General features: G+C 38.9%; 1 protein-coding gene across 1 annotated transcript in view; it reads right to left on the bottom strand.

The window, feature by feature from the left end:
* The window catches only part of KISS1R (KISS1 receptor), a 71,906-nt gene that overhangs the window by 39,443 nt on the left and 7,234 nt on the right, over positions 1 to 25,229 (bottom strand). Inside the window, exon 3 of the mRNA XM_053468507.1 lies at positions 3,858 to 3,982. Within this exon, the coding sequence (XP_053324482.1) occupies positions 3,858 to 3,982 (125 nt within the window). The remainder of the gene's footprint in view (positions 1 to 3,857; positions 3,983 to 25,229) is intronic.

The raw sequence follows: 25,229 nt of genomic DNA, 5'->3' as shown, positions 1-25,229 counted from the left end.
AGTCCCTTTAAGAGTGTTGGCTTTCCGTGCATGCGCGAAGCACTCGTCGGGACAGCTGCAGACTGCGTTGCTAGAGGATGCGTCGAGCATCGGGTGCACAGCTACCCGCTGCATGGGTAAAGTAGTGTTTGTGTATGTGTGTATATGTGTGTTTATGGGCAAGTATGTGTAAAGGCAGTGTATATGAGCAGTTGTGTGTAAGGGCAGTGTATGTGTCTATGTGTGTTTATGGGCAGGTGTGTGTAAAGGCAGGGGTGTGTAAGGGCAGTGTATATGTGTGTTAATGGGAAGGTGTTAGTAAAGGCAGTGTGTGTGTGGGCAGTCATGTAAAAGGGCAGTGTATGTGTATACCGGTGTTTATGAGCAGTCGTGTGTAAGGGACGTGTATGTCTATATGTGTTTATGGGCAGGTGTGTGTAAAGGCAGTTTGTGTGGGCAGTCATGTGTATATGTGTGTTTATGGGCAAGCATGGGTAAAGGAAGTGTGTAAGGGCAGTGTAAATAAAAAAGACTCTGTAAAAAAATAGCTGGGGGGCACAATTTTCCATTTTTGCCTCAGGCACAAAAGGAGATAGCTATGTCTCTGGAGCAGAGTATAGAAAACTTGATACTGTCCTAACCTCAACATCTGGGAGAAGGGATTTAGGGGTAATTATAAGACTTGGGCGCCGGCCAACTCTTCATGTTGTTCGTGTTCGGCTTTGTGGGGGAAAAAATCTTTGTATGCCATGAATATTTGCCCATTCCTGTGTTCAGTTTGCGAATATTCGTGTACATTCTTTACGTTTGGTTTTTTTCTTCGCCTATTTGCCGTTTTTTGCAGAAGGGGTTAATACGGAGTTAACGTGGTACGCACTACGCAGCAGCTTTGGCGCCAGGATTTTAAATGTCCGTACGAGCAACTCTATTGGTCGCCGGCATGGGCCTCCTCTGCCATCAACCAATGAAGCGCACCTGTACTTCATTGGTTGATGGCAGACGAGCACCCTTTGTCCCCAAACAGCCTGCCCTGTGCCATCTTTGTCCCATAAACATGCTACCTGTGCCATCTTTGTCCCATAAACACCCTGCCTGTGCCATCTTGGTTCCCAAGGCTTAAACACCCTGCTTATGCCATCTTTGCCTTTCCACAAATCCATTATAAACTCATGGTTCACACAAACACTTTTACAGTCACTCACTAATTCACACTTTCATTCACACAATGCATTCACACAGTCATTTATTCTTTCACTCTTTCACACAAATTATTTGTACAAATTCATTAATGCATTCTCACAAATTCATTAATTCTCTCACTCATTCACACAATTCATCGACACATTAATTCATTTATTCTCTCACTCATTTACATAATGCATCCACACATTAATCTATTCATTGTCTCATTCTGACTCTTTATTCTGACTCTTTATTTCAATATTCTTGCTACCCTCCTTTCCATGCCATGGGCTCCTGGAGGGGACTGAGTGCCAGCCTCCTCCTTACAGACTATGGACCCTGGTATAGAGTGCCACGTTTCCCAAAGTACAAGAGACTATAAAGACTGTGGAGCTCGGACACAGATTTGGGGTTACTGCATTTTGGGAGTGGATTTACATGTGGCTTTACTCTCCATCGGGTCAGGACTTACAGGACAGAGACCTCTATGACCAGCATTTGCACCTGGATCTGATATCCAGCAGGTTTCAACCAGAAGTCAGGGAAACGCCCGTGTTTACCATCCTCCCCACAGACTACTGGGCTGAGGTGGGCTCAGTGCAAATACTGAGCTGTGTGCAAAGGAGGACCTGATGGAGAGCGTTTTGTGGCTTGTTGTGTCTATTGTATGTAAATTACCCCTTGTACTGTGTAAGTACCCTCGTGTTTCCAAATAAACTGAATCCTGTTTTCACCTCAACATGAGGTCTGATGCTTGGGGTGGGCTGTGATGATCCTTTATTATACTATTATTTATAATTGTTGGTGTCCCGGCAGGAGGAAGCAATGTTTGGCTGGAGTACCCAGTCGGGGTACAGGACCTCCAGTCACACTCACTATATACCCTGTCCCACCTTTTCTCACTATCTACCCCCTTCTCACTATTTACCTCCTCTCTCCTCCTTCTCGCTATTTCTCACTTCTTCAGAGAAGCATACCATCTTAGCTGCTAGAACCCCCTTGTCATTGATACAACCACCACACTACCTCTCACCTTTTCTCTGTGCCTTAAGTTTTTCACCCCATTCCCTCAAGATTGTAAGCTTGCGAGCAGAGCCCTCTCCATCTAATGTATCGGTTTGTCTTAGTCTGTCAATTCTCGTCCTGTCATACCACTTGAATATATGTTTTGTAAAGTGCTGCGTAAATTGTTGGCGCTATATAAATAAAAGATTTACCCTCTCTCTCTCCTTCTTCTCACTATCTAGCCCCTCTACCCCTTCTCACTATCTACCCCCCTACCCCCTTCTCACAATCTACCCCTTTCCCTCCCTTTTCACGATCTACCCCCTTGTCACTATCTACCCGCTCTTCCCCCTTCTCACTATCTCTATGGCGGAGCTACTCGAGTACGGGTGTGAGTACGGGTCTCCATCACAATTGCCTTTAAATAAATTGTGTTATTATCAATGACAATGTGGCCTTTTATCTCAATGCCTCTGTGTCTTTATTTTGAGATAATTTAATGACCATACTGACACTTCACCCATCAAGTATTTCTTCTATTTGAATCTTAAACCACACTTGCCAAACTGACATTCTGTCTAAATGAGTGTGCTTTACTCTCTTTTTGGTGTTGTATGCATTTTTCTGCATATATATTTTTTTCTCTCTTTGCCTGGTTGCCCTCATTTGTAGTAGTATCTCCACATCTCTTGCAAGGAGCTAAAAGATCCAAGTGGTTACAGCACATTTATAGCTATATAGCAATTTAGATAGGTAAACTGGCCTGAGCTCAAACCAGGTGAGATAAAGCTCCAGTTTACTCATCTCTAGAATTGCAAACTGCAGTTTCTCACATCTAGATCAAAGAATAAAAATCGGGTTACATGGATGGGATAGATCATAATATTCTACTGTAAATTTGGTGACAATTCACCCACGGTTAATTGGGAGCACAGCAGCAGATTACAGTACACTATTATAGAGCCCCAAACATTAGAATCCAAAGTTGCAGTACAAAGGGATAATCAGGGGTCAATACAACACTCCAATGATCTGGGCTGGTGGCAGAGGTTCAGGAGTAGGTAGCCAAGGCAAAAGTTCAGTTATCCAGGGAACAAATTAATGTTAGCACATGAAAAGATCCTATGAGTTTTGTAATGTTAAGTAAAGCTGCCTTTACCAGCTCCTGGATGGGTGGCCAAACTCTCTGCTCTTTCTTGTGAAACCACATCTCATTCAATCTATTGGTGTTTTTTCAAATACCAGGGACCCTATGGGTTATTTTTTTAACAAATGTTTGCTATGGTTACTGAAAAAACAACTTTGCAAAATGGTAAATCAAACTGCAAGAGACTGTGTTTACAAAAGTATTATTTGGGGAGATCAGATGTTGAGAAATGAGGTCACACAGAAATCGTAATTTTGTGTGGTCTTAATTAGTGTTAATCTAGATTAAACATGATATATTATACAATGTCAGGGGTTTTCTGTCAAAGCAAGAATCATTGTGCTGCCTCAGCATTTGCTGTGTTGCTCAACATGATGGCAACACAGTCACAAGGACAAGTAAGGATAATTCTAAACATAGAAAAGAATCTAAGTTTCAATGAGAAGCACTTATTGGTATCTACTTATGTAGTAGTATAAGGGGACAACAAAGACTTCCAATAAGATACTGACATGTAAAAGCATAGAACATATAGTATGCCCACCTGTTGGATATAGTTGACAAACTTGCACATGAACTCTCCAAATATCCATCCAGGAAGTGGATACAAGGCGGCTGTAAAAGGAACACAGGACACCAGGAAAATGATATCTGTGGTGGCCAGATTAGCTGTGGGTAAAAGAGAAAATTTGCTGTAATGTTGACAAAGAATGTATATCCTTTCTGTGAAAGATTTGGATGTGACTTCTATAGTAAATAGGAAATAGAGTTAACCACAAATTATTTGGTGTAACAGAGATCATTAGTAAGTGTTTAAAAAGGTGTAAGCTTAAAGTTTATTATGTGAACAATATTACAGATGATGCAGGTAGCTTGGAATGTTTAAACACAAAAAAACAGTTTCATTAACTTTCTGTCCTGGGTCTGAATCTAAGGAATGACGAAGAGATCAATGAAGATCTATACCATTTTAGCACAATTATAACATACATATGTGAACCATCTTTTAAAGATTCTTGGGGTCAGTCTTTAATATTTATTGGGTCCTCAGTAAGCATTTGCTTGACCCTCCCCCAACAGGTTCCCAGGCATGCAATTATGTCCTTAATCAGAAAAAAGTACTCTGCAGATTAGGAGGAGACTGCCAGAGTCAGTGTGGTGTTCCCTCCTTTTGACCCTAGTATGACCCAGGGTCAGACCTCCTTATACCACACGCGCAGGGCAAGAGCACAATACTATGCAAATCCCATAGTAAATGAATGCTCCGGCAACTGACCCAAAACAGATAAGCAAATAGCAATTAGTGCCAGGCTTAGAAATTAAAGTTCTTGTGGTGCACCCCATCATCAACCACAGAGTGCCCTTTTTCCTCCTTCGGTGTGATACACCTCTCTTTTCCTCCCTATGTAGTCCTGCTATAGATCAAATAAATACTTATAGAAACACAGCATTGCACGTATAGATTAGCTGAAAATTACATGCAAACTCAGCATGTTAGTTATAGCTAGTTATAGATCAAATAAATAATGCATGGAAGCCCTAAATTTCAGGAATCAATCACCTAGGTTGCACACATAGGACTAGCACCTAAATTGCACAAATAGGACTTGCCCCGGTACTCAGATTGCACCCACAGGACATGCCCCAGCACCTAGATTGCACCCACAGTGGTCTTTTCTCAGTGTTTCTGATCCCCTCTCAGTCTGTCTCTTGTGCAGCCATTCTCTCTGGATTTTGAGCGCCAGGTCACGTCAACCTTAAAGCTTTGACTTCCGCATACGCGTGGGGCGCGTGTGAGGCTGCCTTCCTGCCCCCGCAAAGAGAGGGTGGGGAATCGTGATCCTCTCAGGTGTTGTTGTTACAGGATCAATGGGCAGCTGATTTGGGCCCCCAGGAATGATTGTACCCAGGGCAGCTGCCTGTTTTGCCCCGCGTTAAGAAGGCCCTGCTAGAGTACCAGCAAAATCAACTATTAACCAAAACTCCTAATAACATATAAAGAAATAGAAACAAATTTGTAAGGCAGAGTTTTTTCTGCCAAGAGCCATTTGGATATTTATAACATCATTTGCAGGCCATACAAAATGATCAACTTAAAAATTATCCCACAGACAGCCCTCCCTTTAGTATTGTGATGCCCCCAGCCAGCACCCCCTTGTGAACTAATGCCTCCACAACCTTGCATATTGCTCACAGCCACCCCCATATTGTGTATTTATGCCACCTAGCCTGCTCCTTAGTATTATGTCAGCCAGTGGCGGAACTACCGGGGTCGCAGGGGTCGCGACTGCGACCGGGCCCTGGAGTTCTGCCAGTCAGGGGGGCCCAAGGGGTGCCGAGCGGTTGCTCGGCAACTCTTGGGCCCCCCCGGCTGACAGAAATCCAGGATGCCTCTGCTCCCCGCCGCTGCTGCCTCCGTCGTCGCCGCTGCTGCCTCCGTCGTCGTCGCAGCCGCCGCCGTCGCAGTCGCCGCCGCCTGCCTCAGCGCTGCCCAGAGTGCAGTGTTGGGAGCGTGAGGCGTTTGTCTCGGGTGCCGGCACTTCACGCTGAGCGCCGGCATATGACGTCATATGCCGGCGCTCAGGAGTGAAGCGCCGGCACCCGAGACAAACGCCTCACGCTCCCAACACAGGAGTTGAAGGTAAGTGACCTACAAAGGGGGGGGGGTTTAGGGAGGGAGTGGGTAGATCGTGGGTAGGTGGGGAGTGGGTAGATCGTGAGAAGGGGGGAGTGGGGGGAGTGGGTAGATCGTGAGAAGGGGGGTAGGGGGGATAGGGGGAGTGGGTAGATCGTGAGAAGGGGGAGTAGGGAGGGAGAGGGTAGATCGTGAGAAAGGGGGGTAGGGAGGGAGAGGGTAGATTGTGAGAAGGGGGTAGGGAGGGAGAGGGTAGATTGTGAGAAGGGGGGTAGGGAGAGGGTAGATTGTGAGAAGGGGGGTTATGGAGGGAGAGGGTAGATTGTGAGAAGGGGTAGGGAGAGGGTAGACTGTAGAAGGGGGGTTAGGGAGTGAGAGGGGAGATTGTGAGAAGGGGGGTAGGGAGGGAGAGGGGAGATTGTGAGAAAGGGATAGATGGGTTGGGGGTGGGGGGGGCCTTAACAGATTCTCGCACCGGGGCCCTGAGGTTTCTAGTTACGCCCCTGATGTCAGCCCTGCACCCAGTTTGCATCCACAGGAGCTGCCTAGCCCCCAGACTGGATGCATAGGACTTGCCATCTTTGCCTCAACCAGCCTCCCTGTGTACACAAATACACATATTCATACACTCATTCACAAATATTAATTCACTTTTGCAGTGCTTGTGTTTAGCTGTAATTGTCTTCTCTCTCATTTAGGGTAATCATATCATCAAATATCCTATAAACAAAAATAATAAAATATGGCGACAAATTTTTATTTGAAAAATCTTTTACTTATCTACAAAAGCTATTGAAAAAAACCTGCAAAATAGATTCTACCATTTGTCCTGAGTTACCCAATGTTTTTATGTTTGTTTTTTTTTAAAGTTATAGGGGAATAAGTACCCGTACTGTTTTGCTATTTCAAAACCATTTTTTTTTAATCTGGCCATTCTGCCCCATGTGCTGTCTGGGACATCCTTGAACCATATATTTTTAAAAACTAGATACCCCAAGGTATTTCAAATGCTGGTACTTTAACCCTGTACATGCATTAATTCTACTACCAGTCTTTGTCAAACTTTGTGGTAGTTATTTATCTTGTGCCCCCCCCCCCAAATTGTTATTCAGGTATAAACTTACAGCTCCTGGTATGTCACTTCAAAACAATGCAGCAATATGTGTTCAGCAACATCTCCTGTGTACAGTGGCAACCCCATGCATAGGGTTGACAGGTTAATTGGGGGCTAAAAGGCTACATTTCAAACAAGTCCAATTCAGGGGTTCAACTTGGAATTTTGACAACTGGTCATTCTGCACCCATGTCCTATTTGGGCCATCTTTGAAGCAGGACAATTCTATTTACCCCAACAAACCATATATTTTTGAAAACTAGACAACCCAAGGTATTTTAAATGCTGATATTTTATCCCTTTCCATGCACTTATTCTACCACCAGCCTTTGCCAAAATTTGCAAAGTTTTTTCCCATAAACTGTATTTCAGCTATAAATTTAGAGCTCCTGGTATATGTAATTAACAAACAACACCACAATATGTGTTCAGCAATGTCTCCCAAGAAAAGTGATACCACCAATGCATGGGTTTGTCAGTTTGTTTGGAAGGTAAAACGCCACATTTGGGAAGTGCGCTTGTTTTCATTTGAAACTTTGACATCTGGCCCTCTTGCCCCCATGCCCCTTCAACATCTTTGAAGCCAGCTAATTCAATTTACCCCATTAAAACTAGACACCCCACCAGTATTTGTCAAATTTTGTGGTAGTCATTTTTGTGTGTTTTTCTTTTTAACACACATTGTACTTCAGGTATGCATTTATAGCTCCTGGTATATGTCACAGCCAAACAACACCCCAATATGTGTTCATCTACTGAGTACAGTGATACCACCCATGCATAGGTTTGTCATGTTGTTTAAGGGCTAAAAGACCACATTTGGGAGGTGCGCATTTTTTTCTTTTCATTTTGACACATGGTCAGTCCTAATAGGGATATCTTAGAACCTGGCCAATTCAATTTAATCCATCAAACCATAATTTTTTTTAAGTTAGACACCCCATGGCTATTTGAAATGCTAGTATTTTAACTTATTCTATGCCAGGATTTTTGGGAAGATACAGCACTAATTTAGTACTTGCTCATAAAAAAAACTTTTTTTTACATGTTGTTGGAACTAGATAGTTCCCCTGATGGTGGCACCACTGCATAATTATTGTTAAATGTTACAACATTATTATTATTTTTTTTAACCATTGTCATTTTCTTTCTATTTTTTACTAATCATATTGTGATTAAAAAGCTGGGCTCCAATGCAGCTGCAAGGGTAAACTCTGTATTGCTCCTACAGCTTCATTGGCCACATGTATAATTAGATGGTCATCCTCAAGACCAGCTCCAGGGGATGCTTCGTAAACGAAAATCTCCTGGTATCCTGGCCAGTCTGGCCCTGACTGTCAGCCATGTTTTTCAGGACATATATAATATTCACATATTGCTGACATTATATAGGGACATTTATCTATTTCCCCGCTCCCCTAATTAGATGGGTAGGATGGTTTAGATGCTTGGAGGGATATTTAAACCCTCAGTTTGTATTCCACATTGCCTGTGATAGTGCCTCAATACTTCACTAGTGTTTTGACTATGTATGAAACTTTTGTCTTTGAACTCTGCTTGTTCCTGACTACCGCTGTTTGCCGCTTTCCCTGAACTGTGCTACGTGACCCCGACTACTCTTTTACCTGACCCATGATTATTGTCTATTTGTTCCTGATTTCGGCTTGGCTCCTGACCACTATTGGTGCTGGTTCTGCTGCCAGCTGCCAAGTGATTCTGTTACCCGCGGTGTACCAGTATTCCAGTAGGGGCAGCCCTCTCCAGTTTCTGCAGCGAGGATCCACTTCTGGGGGGTCATCTTCTAATCTGGGTGGTCTTATATTCGAGCAAATATAGCATATATATATATTTATATATATATATTTATATATATTACTCATTGTCAAAAGGTTAAAATTAAAATGTATAGTTTATAGTAGTTTAGGTTGAGAAAAGACTTGCGTCCATCAAGCTCAGCCCTTTTCCAAGTAATTATTGCTCCTTCGGCATCCTTATATATAGTGGAATAACTCATTCTAGCTATTGCAAAAATATTTCATAAGTAAAATGTCTTTTTAATGATAGTAAATGTTATTATCTAATAGACTTGCCTCCTGTTTCTTTCTTGTTCCACAAGGGATACAGTCAATCGGATTCTGCTACAAAGCAGTTGATGATTTACATTAACCTTCAAGCAGTTATGGTAATTTGATGAGCAAATCAAGGCTACGTAGTCCTGGTTATATTAAATAACCTTATAATGGCTTCAAGGGCTCTCCATGATGTCTCTGTGCTAGTGGCATCTACAGGTGTAGCATACTATTTCTATTTTACATGAGGGTTCATTAACTACAAGAAAAAGTAGGAGGTGTTTGACAGACACAACCACATAATGTATAGCGTCAATTAGAGTCTGTTGCCATGGAAAACAAAGTATTTAATATACCTATATATGTACTCTGGTATCGACCCATTTAACAGTTTTCTTTTCAAGGCTATTAGGTAGTGCAGAGCTGAGACATCAAGAATATTAAAAAAGAAACATAAAACACGAATTGTATTATTCAAGAATCTGAACACAATCATCGTTTCCAAGGTTGTATCCCCATTGTTTATGAGATATTTGAAAATAGCGCTCAAGGATTTGGGATATTTTTGTTTTTGAGTCAATATTTAAGTTTTGTAGCCTTGAAGACTTTAGTAGTACAGAATCGAAAATATATTAATTTAAATCTACAATGTGTAATGTTGGTAACAGAGAAGGAACCCAGAATAACGTTCAATATCAGGTTTATGCAACAGGACAGGATAGATATGACAGAAATACAGAGAGCCACTTAGACGATAAGGCTTTTAGCAGACCTTGGAGAAATGATGAGCGCCATGTAGTACATCAGGCCTTTAGAAGTATAGGTACGCCAGGTAGAAATAATGAGCGCCGTGTAGTTAACCATGCCTTCAGAGGAACAGGTACGTCAGGCAGAAATGCAGAGTAACAAAATAAACAGTCTGGAGACAATAACAGAACTACAATGGAAGTTTTAGCAATAGACTACTAACAGCAGTGAGCTCAGCAAACACGATAACTGAGCACTGAATGGAAGTCAGTGCTCGGTTTTAAACTTGCCGCGCTCAACTGCCCCTGCCCCCAGGTAGTGACATCACGTAATGCGGGTCCTTCTGTCGCCATGGAGGCAGAGGATAAAAAGGGTGCGTGGAAGAAGAAACAGTGAGAGGCACTAGTAAAGTGAGGGGTAGGGAAGACAAGTCTGCAGCATTCATAGTGGATTGTAAAGGCGCTATAAGCTACAATGAATTACAATGGTCAAGGCAATAAGTAATGAGGGCATGAAAAAGAGCCTTAGTGGCATTTTGTGATGGCCATTTTTTGAAAATGGGGGGGTAACTGAAAGACCAAAGTCAAGGGTAACACTAAGGTAGCGAGCGTGAGGGGACAGAGAGATGATTTTCCCATTGACGTTGAGGGAAAGTGTTGAAGCAATGTTAGCATCAAAGGGAGGGAAGATAAGAAGTCTGGTTTTCAAGAGATTGAGTTTTAAGAATCGTGAAAACATCCATTTAAAAACAGGAGTCGGACAATTTTGTTCTCGAAATTAAAATGGGCCCCGATTTTCATCCGAAATGAACAGGGAGGAAATGGAATTTATTTTCCAAACATGAATGTGTCAAAAACTAACTGGAAAATTTGTGACCCATTTGCACATGTCTAGTATTTATCAACTGATTAATTACACCACAATTGTTATGCAGGGCCTAGGACAGTACAGGTTGATGAACCCACGATGCAGAGGCGGTAGTGGACTCACAAGGTAGTGGGCGCAGGTAGAGCTCTCCTAAGCAAACAAAGCAGTACAGGGTCAGCGGCAGAGAATCAAAGTCAGGATAATCCGAGGTCAGGGCAGGTAGTGCAGGTTCAAGGTTGATCACTTCGGTAAACAGAAGTCAGTCTAACAGGAATAAAGCAAAAAACAAGAACCCAGAGCAAATCACAAAGTTACTCTTTGAACAGGGATAGTACAACTGGTTTAAATAGGATTAGTGGCGGGAAAACAGGCAATAAGCCAATAGGGAGCGAGATGACGTTATCGCGACTGACGCACGCGAATAGCACCGTGGCGACCTAAATCAAACACTGTCAGTGTGTGCTACACGCGTGGCGTCACGGTTGTACGACGCTGGCACGCACTGTAGAGGAGCAACGACCATCAACGGCGGACACATGGGAAGAGGGGAAGATAGCTAACAAGGTACTAATAATTCAATATAGACAAATAAAAGGACAAAAAGAGGAATGTTACTGATGCAAAAAATGTGGAATTCCTACAGCGCTATGGAATTTGATGGCGCTATATAAAACAATAAATAATAATAATAACATAATGAATTTACTAAGCTACTAACATACTTCTGAGGCTAACTACATATTAGCTTTCAAACAAGGCCCTCGTTACCTAATGTATCGCTTTGTCTTAACCTTGGAATGTATGCACTGTTAGAAACACTGTATAAATGATTGCAGCTTTTTTAAATATAATAAGAATATCACAACAATATATCATGGTAAACCCTAAAACATTTTTTCCTATTAACCCCCCCCCTCCAAATGACAAACCAAGTAGAAAAAGTGATGGGAGATCAATTATTTGCTTAAAAGCTCCCATCCATGTATCCAATTATATATGTAGATTGCACACACAGCCTAGGTATACAATATGATGCATCTTAGACACATATACAAGGAGTTAAATTTGATAATCCTACAAAACAAACAAAATATAGGTGAAAAAAACAAAACACACAGATGTCCACACATCTAATGGACCTGCTATAGGGAGCTACAACTGTTATCCTCATAATCATGCTGGTTGAAAGGGGAGTTGTAGTTCTCAAAAACATATTGATTTGTTTAGAAATATGTATTTACATGAATGTGTCCCTGTATAATTATTCTTTGTGGGGAAAGGTTTTAAGGATTGGTTGGACACCTGTTTATTTATTTACAAAACGATAACGGGGTAAAGAAATGGCATCTGGAAATTTCAGTCTCACATATAGACATTTTTGTAAACAGAATATATAAGTAATAATTAATGTAAACTGAGTTTAATAACGCATGGCTGAGTGACAGAATAATATTTTATTATTATGTTAACCAATAGCTAACTGAATAATATGCAGCTCCAAACCAGGACTGAATAATGTGCAGAATAATTTGATATGCAGTGTTTTGTCAAAAGAATAAAAAAGTACTCATTAGTCTGTACATGATGACAAGTATTATAGTATGCTGTCCAGCATTCATGCTGTATTTAAGGCTAGAATTGCATTTCATTTGCTCAGAAGGGATACTCTCTTTGTGACCTAAATTCATCAGTCTCTTTTTCCTCCAATGATGTCCTTCTTTTCTTAGACTTAGCATGTTTGCCGGGTATCAGTATATTGCAATTTTCTACAGCCCTAAAGGAACAACAATGTGCATAGAAATAGCAGAAAACGTGTTGATAAGGTTTACCCTATAGGCAAATTAAGTGTAACCCTGAAAAAGATGTAGGGGGAGTTTTAGCAACCGTTATGTATTTAGGTTGGGGACTGCCCTAGTAGTGATCCATGGCAGCTCTAAGCTACCATACAGTACTGTGGCCACCACGGTTTCTCCCAGGGGTGAGCCTAAGGTAAGTGATGCATTATTTCTCCGGCCCTCCAGAAGCTAAAACACATCTACATACTAACATGGAAACTCACCCACACACTCTAACACCATACACTTTATTCATATATACACATCCTCCTCTCTCTAGCTCCACTACCTATATTCTGAACCTTTACACCATATGCTGACACACGCTAACACCATACAATAAAACACACACATGCTGACACAAAATACTAACATACACTTACGCTAACACCATATACTAACATCCACATACACTTGCTACCACCAGATGTTATCATGCACTCTTAACACTATACACTAACATACACACACTCTAACACATACATATGCTCATACACACTAACATCATACTCCAGCACTATACTAATACACACACCAACTTTAAAACCATAGACTTACACATACATGCACGCACACCAACTCTAACATCATGCATTTACACGTACATACATACACACAACATACACGGACCAGGCGTTATTAAAATTTTTTGTAGTGTTTTAACACTCTTGCGGTGCTCGTCTTTAGCTGCAATTTTCTCCACACCCATTTAGTGTACCCACACTAAATGGTTATATATGTTTTTTTCAGGACAAGATAACACTTTCTTGATCATATCTAATTTCCTATAAAAAAAAATAATAAAATATGATGAAAAATTGAAAAAGAAAACTGTACTTCAGGTGTGAATTTACAGCTCCAGGTACATGTCACTGTCAAACAATACCCCAATATGTGTTCAGCAACATCTTTTGATTACAGTGATACCACCCATGCATGGGTTTGCCTGGTGTCTGGGGGCTAAATGGTCACATTTGGGAAGTGCTCTTTTTTCCATTTTGGTCAGTCTGTGCCTATGCCCCATCTTTGAACCTGGCCACTCCAATTTACCCTATCAAACCATTCATTTTGTTTAAATTAGACACCCCTTGGGTAGTTATTTTAACTCTTTCCATATAAAGATTTTTGGGAAGATACAGCACTAATTTTAGCACTTGCTCAGAATAATAAACTTTATTTTTTATTTTATTTATTTTATTCTGTTTGGACATTTTTTTAAATATTTTGCCGGAATTGGATGGTTCCTATGATGGTGACATCATGATTATTTTTAAATGTTACCACATTTTTAGCTATTTCCCCCCCACACACAATTTTTTACATTATTTTTTTTATATTTTACTAATCACATTGTGTTATTAAGCTGGGCTCTATTGACTTGCATGCTTGAATGCAGTACCTCTTTTCAACCTGCAAGTGGAGCCAGAGTTATCAAGAGGGTCTGGAGAGACCCTCTGCTGAACTTTCACAACTTGGTTATTTTTTTAAAGGATGCGCCGCCATCTTGCGAGTGGCAAAATCTCTCTCTGTGGTGGTTGTGACTGCTCTCCGGTGTTTGGTGTATCTCAATGCCTCGCTGTCGAGGCATTTCAGCGACAACATTTTTAAAACGGCATTATGATTCCATCAAACTCTTTTAAAGTTGTATGGCGGACATTGACTCCCCAGGGAGGGGCCACACATAGCCCCTGATGCCGATCTCGGTGTTGCTGAATACCTCGACATCGAGCCATTACAGCAACACCATTTAAGCGAAGAAAGTGATCATAGATCACTTTCTAAGCTTGTTTAATGAAATAACGTGCCAGGCACGCCAATGGTCGTTACCTGACCGTTTTTGTGGCCCGTCATTGGATGTTAAGGGGTTAAACATATATACGCATACACTCACTCTCTCCCTTTACTGTTACTTAATGTAAGCTAGGGAGACACCATAACAATAATTACACAAACATAAATTTAAATTGTAGAAAAAACGTACAATTTGAGTTTTATATATATTTATATTTTTGATGTATGCATTACTACTGTATAATCATAGATCACTTTCTAAGCTTGTTTAATGAAATAACGTGCCAGGCACGCCAATGGTCGTTACCTGACCGTTTTTGCGGCCCGTCATTGGGCGTTAAGGGGTTAAACATACATACGCATACACTCACTCTCTCCCTACTGTTACTTAATGTAATGTACCTCACACATTTCTCCCTCTCTCTTACCTCAAAGGTAGTTCCGTCTTAACCGCAGCTCGCACCCTTTGCGCAAGCTGTCGCACTTCTGCTGCCCTACTACCACAGTGTAATATAACGCACGTTTTGTGACACTGCTGGCCAGAGATATTGAAGATAGCTGAATAACATTTCTTATGTCATTTCATGTTTTTTCTGTCACAGTTTTCCTTTATGGCCTAAATGTATTGATGGGGTTAGATAAACAAAATAGGTAATAGAATGATACCACAATCGAAAAGAGCAAAATACAGACACCATAACAATAATTACACAAACCTAAATTTAAATTGTAGAAAAAAGTACAATTTTATATATATATTTATTATAATATTTATATTTTTAATCATATTTATATTTTTGATGTATGATTTTTTTTTATTGCATTACTACTGTATAATCAGTGAAAGGTCTAGGGGGGTACCTCAGGGACTGGTATCGGGACCACTATACCAGGCACCTTTATTTCCGAACAATATAGTGTCCAGGAACGAGTCCCTCTAGCTTCCTGGCTTCCTTGTCCTTCTCACACAGCTCTTCTTCTTCTGCATTCTTCTTCTGCACTTCTGCATAAGGGTGGAGACTCCCCATACCACATGGACAGCCTCTCTCCCATTCCTCCAATAGAATAGCCCTTTTTACCATCAAATGCAATGTTTCTAACCCCCCCTATTCATCAGATTACAAGAAAGGGGGTGCATGGAGTATAAGTAAGCTCTTAAGTTCTAGCTCGCTTTTTCAACTCACAAGAAATGATTCTGTGAATAGCTTTCTGCAGTGTAGGTTATGCAAATTAATTAGAAATGTAGAATTACAATTGACTTCATGTGTTTTGTACTGTCTTGTACTGCAGACTGTTTTTTTTGCAGAATCTGGAGAGCAGTTCAATCCATGATGTTTATAGAAAAGCAGGTAGACCACTATAGTAGCATCAGTGAATTATAATTATGCCTCCTCCTGGTCAGTGTTTGCATATATCACCGTCAATAGCAAGGTTTATGGAGAAGAAATTTTCAAGAAGACAACTACAGGGATAATTACATCAAAAAATCCCTAGAAAAAGTGCCTAACTGGAGGGAAAGACAAGTGAATAAATCTAGGATTGTTAGTCCCCCAAGATTTAGAGAAAGATCTCCACCTAGAGGAACCCATTATTCGTCTAACAATAAAGAATATCAGCAGAGGAATCTGTCCTATAGAGGGAGGAGAGAGTCCTATAAAGATCATTATTATCAGCAACATAATGACCATACATCCTATAATGACCATAAATCCTATGCTGAAGTGGTTAATAATCACAAAGAAATCCACCCTTCATCTTACTTTAATTCCAAACAGGTCCAAAGGGAACAAAATTCTGATGTTTTTTTAGACAGGGGGCAAGGCCCAAACAGCAACAGCAATCATTTCAGACCAAGGACCGAATCAAGAGAAGAAGCCAAAGTACCGTCTCCCACCACGTCTTACTTAACGGCACAAAACAAGAGGAAACGAGCAGAGGAAGAAGACAGGAGAAGGCATTGATTACAAAGGATATGGAAAGAGCAAAAGGCATTTTTAATTTAACAGGCATGGTTTTAAAAGAGGAAGAATTACAAATTTTATCAAAGGGCCTGAAATTTGCACCTGATCAAAATCTTAAAAAATTTGACTTTTTTATAGATTTACAAAAGTATATCAGGAAATTAACAATTAAAAGGCATTTTTTAAAACAGCCAATGGGAGAAGTGCAAGGTGATACAGAAAATATTTTTAACGATTTAGCAAGTTTCAAACCTAAATCACATTTTTATCCTGTTTTTAACAGAGGTCCCCACTTAGAGATTTTTAATAACATGGTCCAAGAAGATGTTAGGAAAATTAACAATTGTAGAAAGAAAGACAAATGGCATCAAGATAATTTAACAAAAAATGAAAGAGATGTATTAAAAAAATTGGAAGAAAAAAATAATGTCGTAATCAAAGAAGCGGATAAAGGAGGTGGAATTGTGTTGATGACAAAAGATTATTATTTTAAAGAAGCGTATCGTATATTGGATGACACACACACATACCTCAAATTGGACAATGACCCCACAAATGATTTTCAGAATGTTTTAAAAGATCTTTTGAGAAATGCTGTGGATGACGACATCATCTCGGAAAAAAATTACCAGTTTTTATTTAAAGAATTTCCTATCACGCCGATTTTCTATTTCATTCCCAAAATTCACAAGAATTTATCTATACCCCCAGGACGTCCAATAATAAGTGGCATAGATTCCATTACAAGTAACTTATCAGCTTTTATAGATCGTTTTTTACAAAAATATGCGCAACAATCGCTGTCTTACATAAAAGATACAGCGGAGATTTTGAAAGAAATGGAGAATATAGAGTGGCAAGAAGGTTTTAAATGGGCCACTTTGGATGTAACTTCTCTTTATAGTGTTATTAAACACAACCTGGGGTTACAAGCGGTTAATAAATTTTTGGAGAATGATGATGACATTTCCGTCAATTTTAAAGGATTTTTATTGGATTGTATTGAATTCATTTTAAACCACAACTATTTTTATTTTGACGGTAAATATTTTTTACAGACCACTGGCACCGCCATGGGGACTAAGTTTGCCCCCAGCTATGCCAATATCTTTATGAGACATTGGGAAGATGACTATGTTTGGTCTGAACATGGCTGGAGGGACAACTTGGTCCTCTGGCGTAGATATATTGATGATGTCATTCTTATTTGGAATGGGTCGGAAGACGATTTTATTGATTATGTGAATTTTTTAAATTCTAATGATGCCAATTTGTCTTTTACCCCTGAATTTAGTGCATTGGAGATAAATTTTTTAGATGTTACATTTTTTACGGAAGGCGTTAACATTAAATCAAAGTGTTTTTTTAAAAAAACAGACGGCAATGGCTATGTTCATAAAAATAGTTGCCACCATAAGCCCTGGCTCAGAGGCATTGCAAAAGGACAACTTGCCCGGGTCAGGCGAAATTGCACCAATGAAAGTGACTATAGAAGACAGGCCAATCATATTAAAACAAAATTGATTGAAAAAGGTTACAATAAAAATTCAATCGATAAAGATATTAGAATTATGGCAAAGAAAGATAGAAATTTACTCTTAACCTCAAATAAAATCAAACAAGACCATAACTCTAAATTTGGTTATGCCTTTATCACTGAATTCAACACAGAATATAACAAAGTAGAAAAAATTTTAAAAAAACATTGGCCAATCCTGTTGAGGGATCCTATTTTAGGAACCATTTTACCAGAGAAACCCCCAATTGTTTTTAGGAAAACAAGAAACCTAAAAAATATTTTAGCACCCAGTTATGTGACAAAGGAGAAAAAAAAGGAGAATAATTTGCACCGAGATGGTTTTAACTATTGTTGTAGATGTAAAGCTTGTAATCTGAAAGGTGTCCAAATAATTAAAAGCTTTACAAGTACTTCCACAGGGGAGAATTGTGTGATAAAATCTCATATAGATTGCAATACAGAATTTGTAGTTTATTTACTGCAATGCCCCTGTGGTAAACAATATATAGGAAAAACAAAAAGAAAGTTAAAAGTAAGAATTTTGGAACACCTTAACAATATTAGAAAAAAAGTTAATAACCACTCTGTACCTGTACATTGTGCAAGTTGTCCCAAATTCAATTTCAAAGACTTCGTTTTTATTGGTATTGAAATAGTCAAGGCACATTGGAGGGGAGGAGATAGGAATAAAAAATTAATACAACGAGAGTCATACTGGATCCATAAATTGGAGACCATGGAACCAAGGGGTTTAAATGCGGAGATTGACATAGTAAGTTTTTTGTAAAAACTTAATTAAGTATACACATATAAATATAAACAAACATACACTTTTTGTATATCAATAGTAATTATATACACTGTGTTATATAACATCTATATAGTTCTAAATAATTTAGTTTAATAAAACGTAATGTAAATAGTTACGAAATATCACACTTTATTTTAAATGATATAATATACACCCAGCACAATACACAATTTATATTAATTTAATTATATTTATGTATTTATATATCATACAACATACAAATAAAATATTTATTCACATTTTTTAATTCACATATAACATATACATTAACACTTAGTACAGCACGTATTTAACACATAAGTATACATACTTATTCTCTTTTTTTTTTATAATTATTTATAAATAGTATATATATTAGTATATATATTATATTAATTTAGAATATATACAATTAATTATTATATATTCACGCACTAATGGTAACCACAATGTAACTCACGCACATAATATTAATATAGTAGTACACAACACATTATTTACATTTTCACTCACACTAATTACTTTACTGGTAACTCACTATTAAATATAGGACTATATGAACATGTAACATCTATATGCAACATCTACATACAAACTTGGTTTATATTTTTTATATATGTATATACATTATAATAGTGTAGATACTTATTTCTGAATGAAGCAATGAATTTTCTATGTCAAGAACTAATAGTGGTTAACCCTAAAATATCCAGGGATGGTTAGGTAATTCAGTTAAATTTCCGCATCTGGATGTTTGCAAAAGCTATAAATAACATGTATATGTATTATAGGATGTATATTATTATTTCTATCTCCTTTATTTTAGATTCTAGTATTGTGCAAACAATTAACTATTTAAACTGGACTTTACAATAAAAAAGACGGCATTCAGAAATAATGGACACTACTTTGGAACATATTTTGGAACGCAAAGGGTTACTACCTGGAAACAAGAAAATTTGTGTTCATCTAATTGAAACAAAGGAGGCGTGAAGACTTTAGACCAATAGAAGAACAGATTGGATGATTTAAGGAGAGGGCGGGCAAGGGTTTTTAGTTTATATTTTGTTAGCTTATGCTTCTTGATGTATTATAACTAGTCCCTGATGAAGTCAACATATGACGAAACGCGTTGGACTTAGTTTCTTAAAACATTAAGCATTTTTAATGGGCTATTTTAAATAAAGAACTTTTGGAAGATACCCTGCCTGCCTATCATCCGTTTGTATCCAGCAGATGACCGGTTTTTAAAACTTTGAGGTGGTTTTAAAAAGTTCCAGTAAATCTTCAGGATTCCTAAGATACAGGCTATCTTTAAGGCGCAGTTCCTACTACAATCTTGTGAGTGTGGCACAACTAGTGGGGGCTGTTTTAAACCTTTTAAACGTTATTGCACCATTTGTGGTTTTTATTCTCTTTACAGAGTATTTTTAAAGCTGTATCCCCAGAATTTGTTCTGTTTTATGGAGAGACATGCAAGATTCAGTCAAATGTCTACCACAGTGAATGTTGTTACCTACCCCTAGGGTCAAGAAGAGCTATATATAAACAACATCACATTGTTCCCCTTTAATAAACAAGTAACTAGAAACTAGTTGTGTATGTCCCTAGAATGATTCATATTCCTCCCTAAGAGATGATATCAGACAACTAGCCAGTGAAGAATGAACCCTAATTAAACTAGTTTCTTGTTTATTGTTGTTTTTTTCTCTGACTCATATGCATTATACATGGAAAATATATTTATACCTGGAAGTATATACCGTATTTGCTGGATTATAAGACAAGGTTTTTTCCAGAGCAAATGCTCTGAAAAATACCCCTCGTCTTATAGTCGGGGTCATCTTATAATCAAACCTCAAATAGGTCTGACTATGAGACTAAGATCCACATCCCCTGCAGCGCTGCAGGCAACCTGGATCCTCCTGACTTCCCCCCCACCACTTACCGGTGCTGTGAGTCCCTGGTGTGTAGCCGGGGCAGCGTGTAGACGTCTACGCGATTCGCGTAGACAACGTCCGCTGCAGCCGGAAGGAGGTGCGGTTAGCAGCGGGGGTTGTCTGCGTCCATCGCGCAGACCTTCCCCGGCTGTCAGAGATCAGTTCCGTGCACCGAAAGTTGGGGGGGGGGTGCACGATGGACACAGAGAAGCCCCGCTGCTAACCGCACCTCCTTCTGGCTGCAGCAGAAGTTGTCTACGCGAAACGCGTAGACGTCTACCTGCTGCCTGGACGACACACCGGGAGTCAGAAGCAGCAGTAAGTTTTTTTTTGGGGGGGTGTTAAATGGGGGGCTTAAGGCATTTCTGTAGGCAGAGTGCTCTATGAAATGCCTTTTAACCCCCTTAATGCCACTCTGCCTTCAGAAATGCCTTTTAACCCTCTATATGCCATCTGCCTCCTGAAATGCTTATACCTCCCTATATGCCACTTTTAACCCCCTAAATGCCAGAGTGGCATATTCTGGAGGCAGAGTGGCACATAGGGGGTCAAAAGGCATATCATGGGACACAGTGGCATATAGAGGGTTAAAAGGCATATCATGGGGCACAATGGCATATAGAGGGTTAAAAGGCATATCATGGGGCACAGTGGCATATAGGGTGTATAAGGCATTTCTGGGGCAGAGTGGTAAGCCTGGGGGCAGATGTGCATAACTGGGGGGGGCAGGTTAGAAAATAAAAGGAAATAAAAACAAAATATTTTTCTCAATCATAGCTTTTATTAAAAAAAAATATATTTTACATAGTTTACATGAATTAACATTTACTGGTCATCTTATATTCAGGCTTTTTCTTTTTTTCCTAAATTAATATTCAGATTTTGGGAGGTTGTCTTATAATCGAGCAAATACAGTATATATACTGTCCTGATAAAATATAAACAAGTACAATATTTCTTTCAAGACATATATATAGATACTGTATATTCAACCTATGAAGCGTTCACGGGAATTTATGATAACAGTATTAAAACTAGACTTGTGCATTTGGATTTGCTCAGATTTGAATGCACTTAATAAAACAACCATATTTGTCACTTGCACCTATCTAATCTAGGGCTAAAAAGACAAATTACCCAAAAGACTTTATTCTGTCACGCTAAGAGCTTAAAGCTTCATTATCTCTTTATCAAAATAATGAGCTGTGCATTCTGCACATCTACTCGAGATACATATGAAATGCTTCAGTAAGAAGATGTCAGATGAAACAACAAACTGGAGTAATGCCTTGGGCTAATGAAATGATGTTAGCTGAAATTTGACGTCAGGAAGCAGCTGCCAGGAGTGCAGGAAAACAATGTTTTCAAGAGCAGTTGACAGAGTTGACAGGGACAGAGCGGTTTCTTGGACAGGGATGTAATTTTGGTATAGCATGGGTCTTAGGGGGCATCCATGGTTTCTTTGTACATAAGTGCAGCTGATACTAATAGCTTTTGTGGCAAATGCTTTCTGTTTACCCAAAAGATTGTGTGAAAGAGGGACCCTTTTTTTTTTTTAAATCGCTCTCGCGGAACTCACCGATACAATTGCACTTTACAATGTCGCGCTCGCATCGCCACGCTTCATTTTTGTCCGCACAGTCATGCATAATTAAAAATAACCAACACATTCAACCAAATCAATTTACTAAAAAAAAATAACCTAATACAACAGCTCAGCCTTAACACTGGTACTAATCCATGCTACTTACGCTGAAAATATTTCTCAGCAACATGCATTATCATATATCAGAGCCCCAGCCAGCTAATATCACACAGTAACATGCATTAGCTATATCAGAGCCCCAGCCAGGTAATATCACACAGTAACATGCATTATCTATATCAGAGCCCCAGCCAGGTAATATCACACAGTAACATGCATTATCTATATCAGAGCCCCAGCCGGGTAATATCGCACAGTAACATGCATTGTCTATATCAGAGCCCCAGCCGGGTAATATCGCACAGTAACATGCATTGTCTATATCAGAGCCCCAGCCAGGTAATATCACACAGTAACATGCATTATCTATATCAGAGCCCCAGCCAGGTAATATCACACAGTAACATGCATTATCTATATCAGAGCCCCAGCCAGGTAATATCACACAGTAACATGCATTATCTATATCAGAGCCCCAGCCAGGTAATATCACACAGTAACATGCATTATCTATATCAGAGCCCCAGCCAGGTAATATCACACAGTAACATGCATTGTCTATATCAGAGCCCCAGCCAGGTAATATCACACAGTAACATGCATTATCTATATCAGAGCCCCAGCCAGGTAATATCACACAGTAACATGCATTATCTATATCAGAGCCCTAGCCAGGTAATATCACACAGTAACATGCATTGTCTATATCAGAGCCCCAGCCAGGTAATATCACACAGTAACATGCATTATCTATATCAGAGCCCCAGCCAGGTAATATCACACAGTAACATGCATTATCTATATCAGAGCCCTAGCCAGGTAATATCACACAGTAACATGCATTGTCTATATCAGAGCCCCAGCCAGGTAATATCACACAGTAACATGCATTGTCTATATCAGAGCCACAGCCAGGTAATATCACACAGTAACATGCATTTTCTATATCAGAGCCCTTCACTTGAATTCTCCTGCTTTCCTTACATTATTGCCCCCACATCCCTTACACCCACAGTACCTGATTGCAATTGCCCATCCAGGCAATGCCCCAGCCAGCACCCAGATAGCACACCCATGCCGGCTGAGCAGTGACAGGAGAAACAAATATAGAAACAGAGCGGCACAGACTCACCGAAAACATAAAACCACCATAGTGTAGTATATTAATGAAATAAAAAATAAATATAAATTATCTGTAATGCACTCACAAACACAATGTGAAAATGAAGCCTTTAAAATTTCAGATGGGGTCAAATCTTAGAAAAAAATTGATGCACTTTTTATTACATTTATTAAACTAAGTGTGAAACATCTTGTGAGTGATTCCAATATTAGGAGGACTTTCTATGTATTATTGATCCTTTGCTACATGTGTACTTCTTGTTTTATATATTTTTAGATTTTTTTTTAATGAAGATTTGACCCTGAAGCGGTTTGCAAGCTTTCCTTACCACATTGTGTTTGTTTGTGCATTACAGATCATATTTTTTTATTTGAATGATATACTACACTATGCTAGTTTTATGTTTTATTTAAATATTTCAGTGATTCTGTATCACTCTGTAGATTTGTTTGTTTCTTCTGGTATTTTATTAGTTACAATGACATAAGACAAGTATGTTTAGATCGCCAAGACATATAAATAGGGAATGGGGGCACTTGACAGAGTTTGGGTAGGGCTCAGCTTTTTGTGTTAGGGCATTGTTTTTTTTTTAACTGGATTATAGTAACGTTCATAGTAAAGATGATGTTTCAGTTCTACAGATCATGATTTGTATTTAATTTCTGGCTGTAAAGTGAAGAAAAGACTGTAATAACAGAGACAATTTAGTGTGTAGTTAAAAATACTGCTTTGTTGTTTTTTGAACTTGTGTAATGAACATACTAACATGAAAGTGAATGTTTGTTTATACAACATAGCAAATCAAGAAAAGAAACAAGGTGGTGCTTTTACATACAATATGCAAGCGGGGGGGGGTGAAAAAAATATATTTATATGTCTGATAAAAACTAAAATGTTATTATATTTTTATTAAAATAGTACAGTAAACCCATACTATTGGGCTAGATGCCAAGATACAAATTATTAGTGGTTTCTAAATACTTACTGTAATGTTACTGGTGCAGAATGCCAGATACACGGCTCTATATGCCCTATTATAACAACATAGGTTAGAGGGCTTGTCTAACCATACATATAAGTGCTAGAGGTAACATAAAGTACCAATTGATTTCTAAACCAAATTTCCTAAATCTAATAAGCAATTTATTTCTCTTAACCCTTTTCTAAAATCAAATGAAATCACTTTGGCTGCGGTGATAATAGAGACAATAACATATTGTCTCTCGTTCTCTCAACAGTAATAAACCACTGCCAAGCACAGAAGCTTCTAAGGTGGAAGAGACCCCACTTTGGCAGTCTTTTAAAAAAGTTTGTTCACATCTATATAATAGCTAATAGGATGGCAGAAGTCAGAGGCCCCCAGACCTCCTGGCCTGTTTATTCCTGTTCAATGTTAGATAAATGCTATAGATTGCCATTTCCATATCTAAGGGTATAGAAAACAAATATCCAAATAATGAGAACTGTAATCATCGGAAAAACAAAAACTAAATAATAAACAATAGTTTGCTGAAATAGGAGTTATTGTACATATGTAATGATACATGATCATTTGTACAGTACATATATAATACATAAAAACACATAAAAAAGGTATTGTAATAATCTATTATTTGTGTATGCTGTACAGTAATGAAATTATATATTAGCTAAATGTTTCTATGTTTAATAATAATCATTAAGTTGGAGTGGTTTAACCATGCCATACACAACTAAAGATTCTGCATACTACATATTAAGAAGTACTAAGATTGAAGTGAATATAATCGAATTTTGCCCATTTATTCACAGAGAACCCAAACCCAATGCACACAAAAGTG

The sequence above is a fragment of the Spea bombifrons genome, chromosome 1 (assembly GCF_027358695.1).
Source record: "Spea bombifrons isolate aSpeBom1 chromosome 1, aSpeBom1.2.pri, whole genome shotgun sequence".
Classification (NCBI taxonomy): Eukaryota; Metazoa; Chordata; class Amphibia; order Anura; family Pelobatidae; genus Spea; species Spea bombifrons.
Note: the sequence above shows the minus strand (reverse complement) of the source record. Positions and strands in the feature narration are given on the sequence as shown.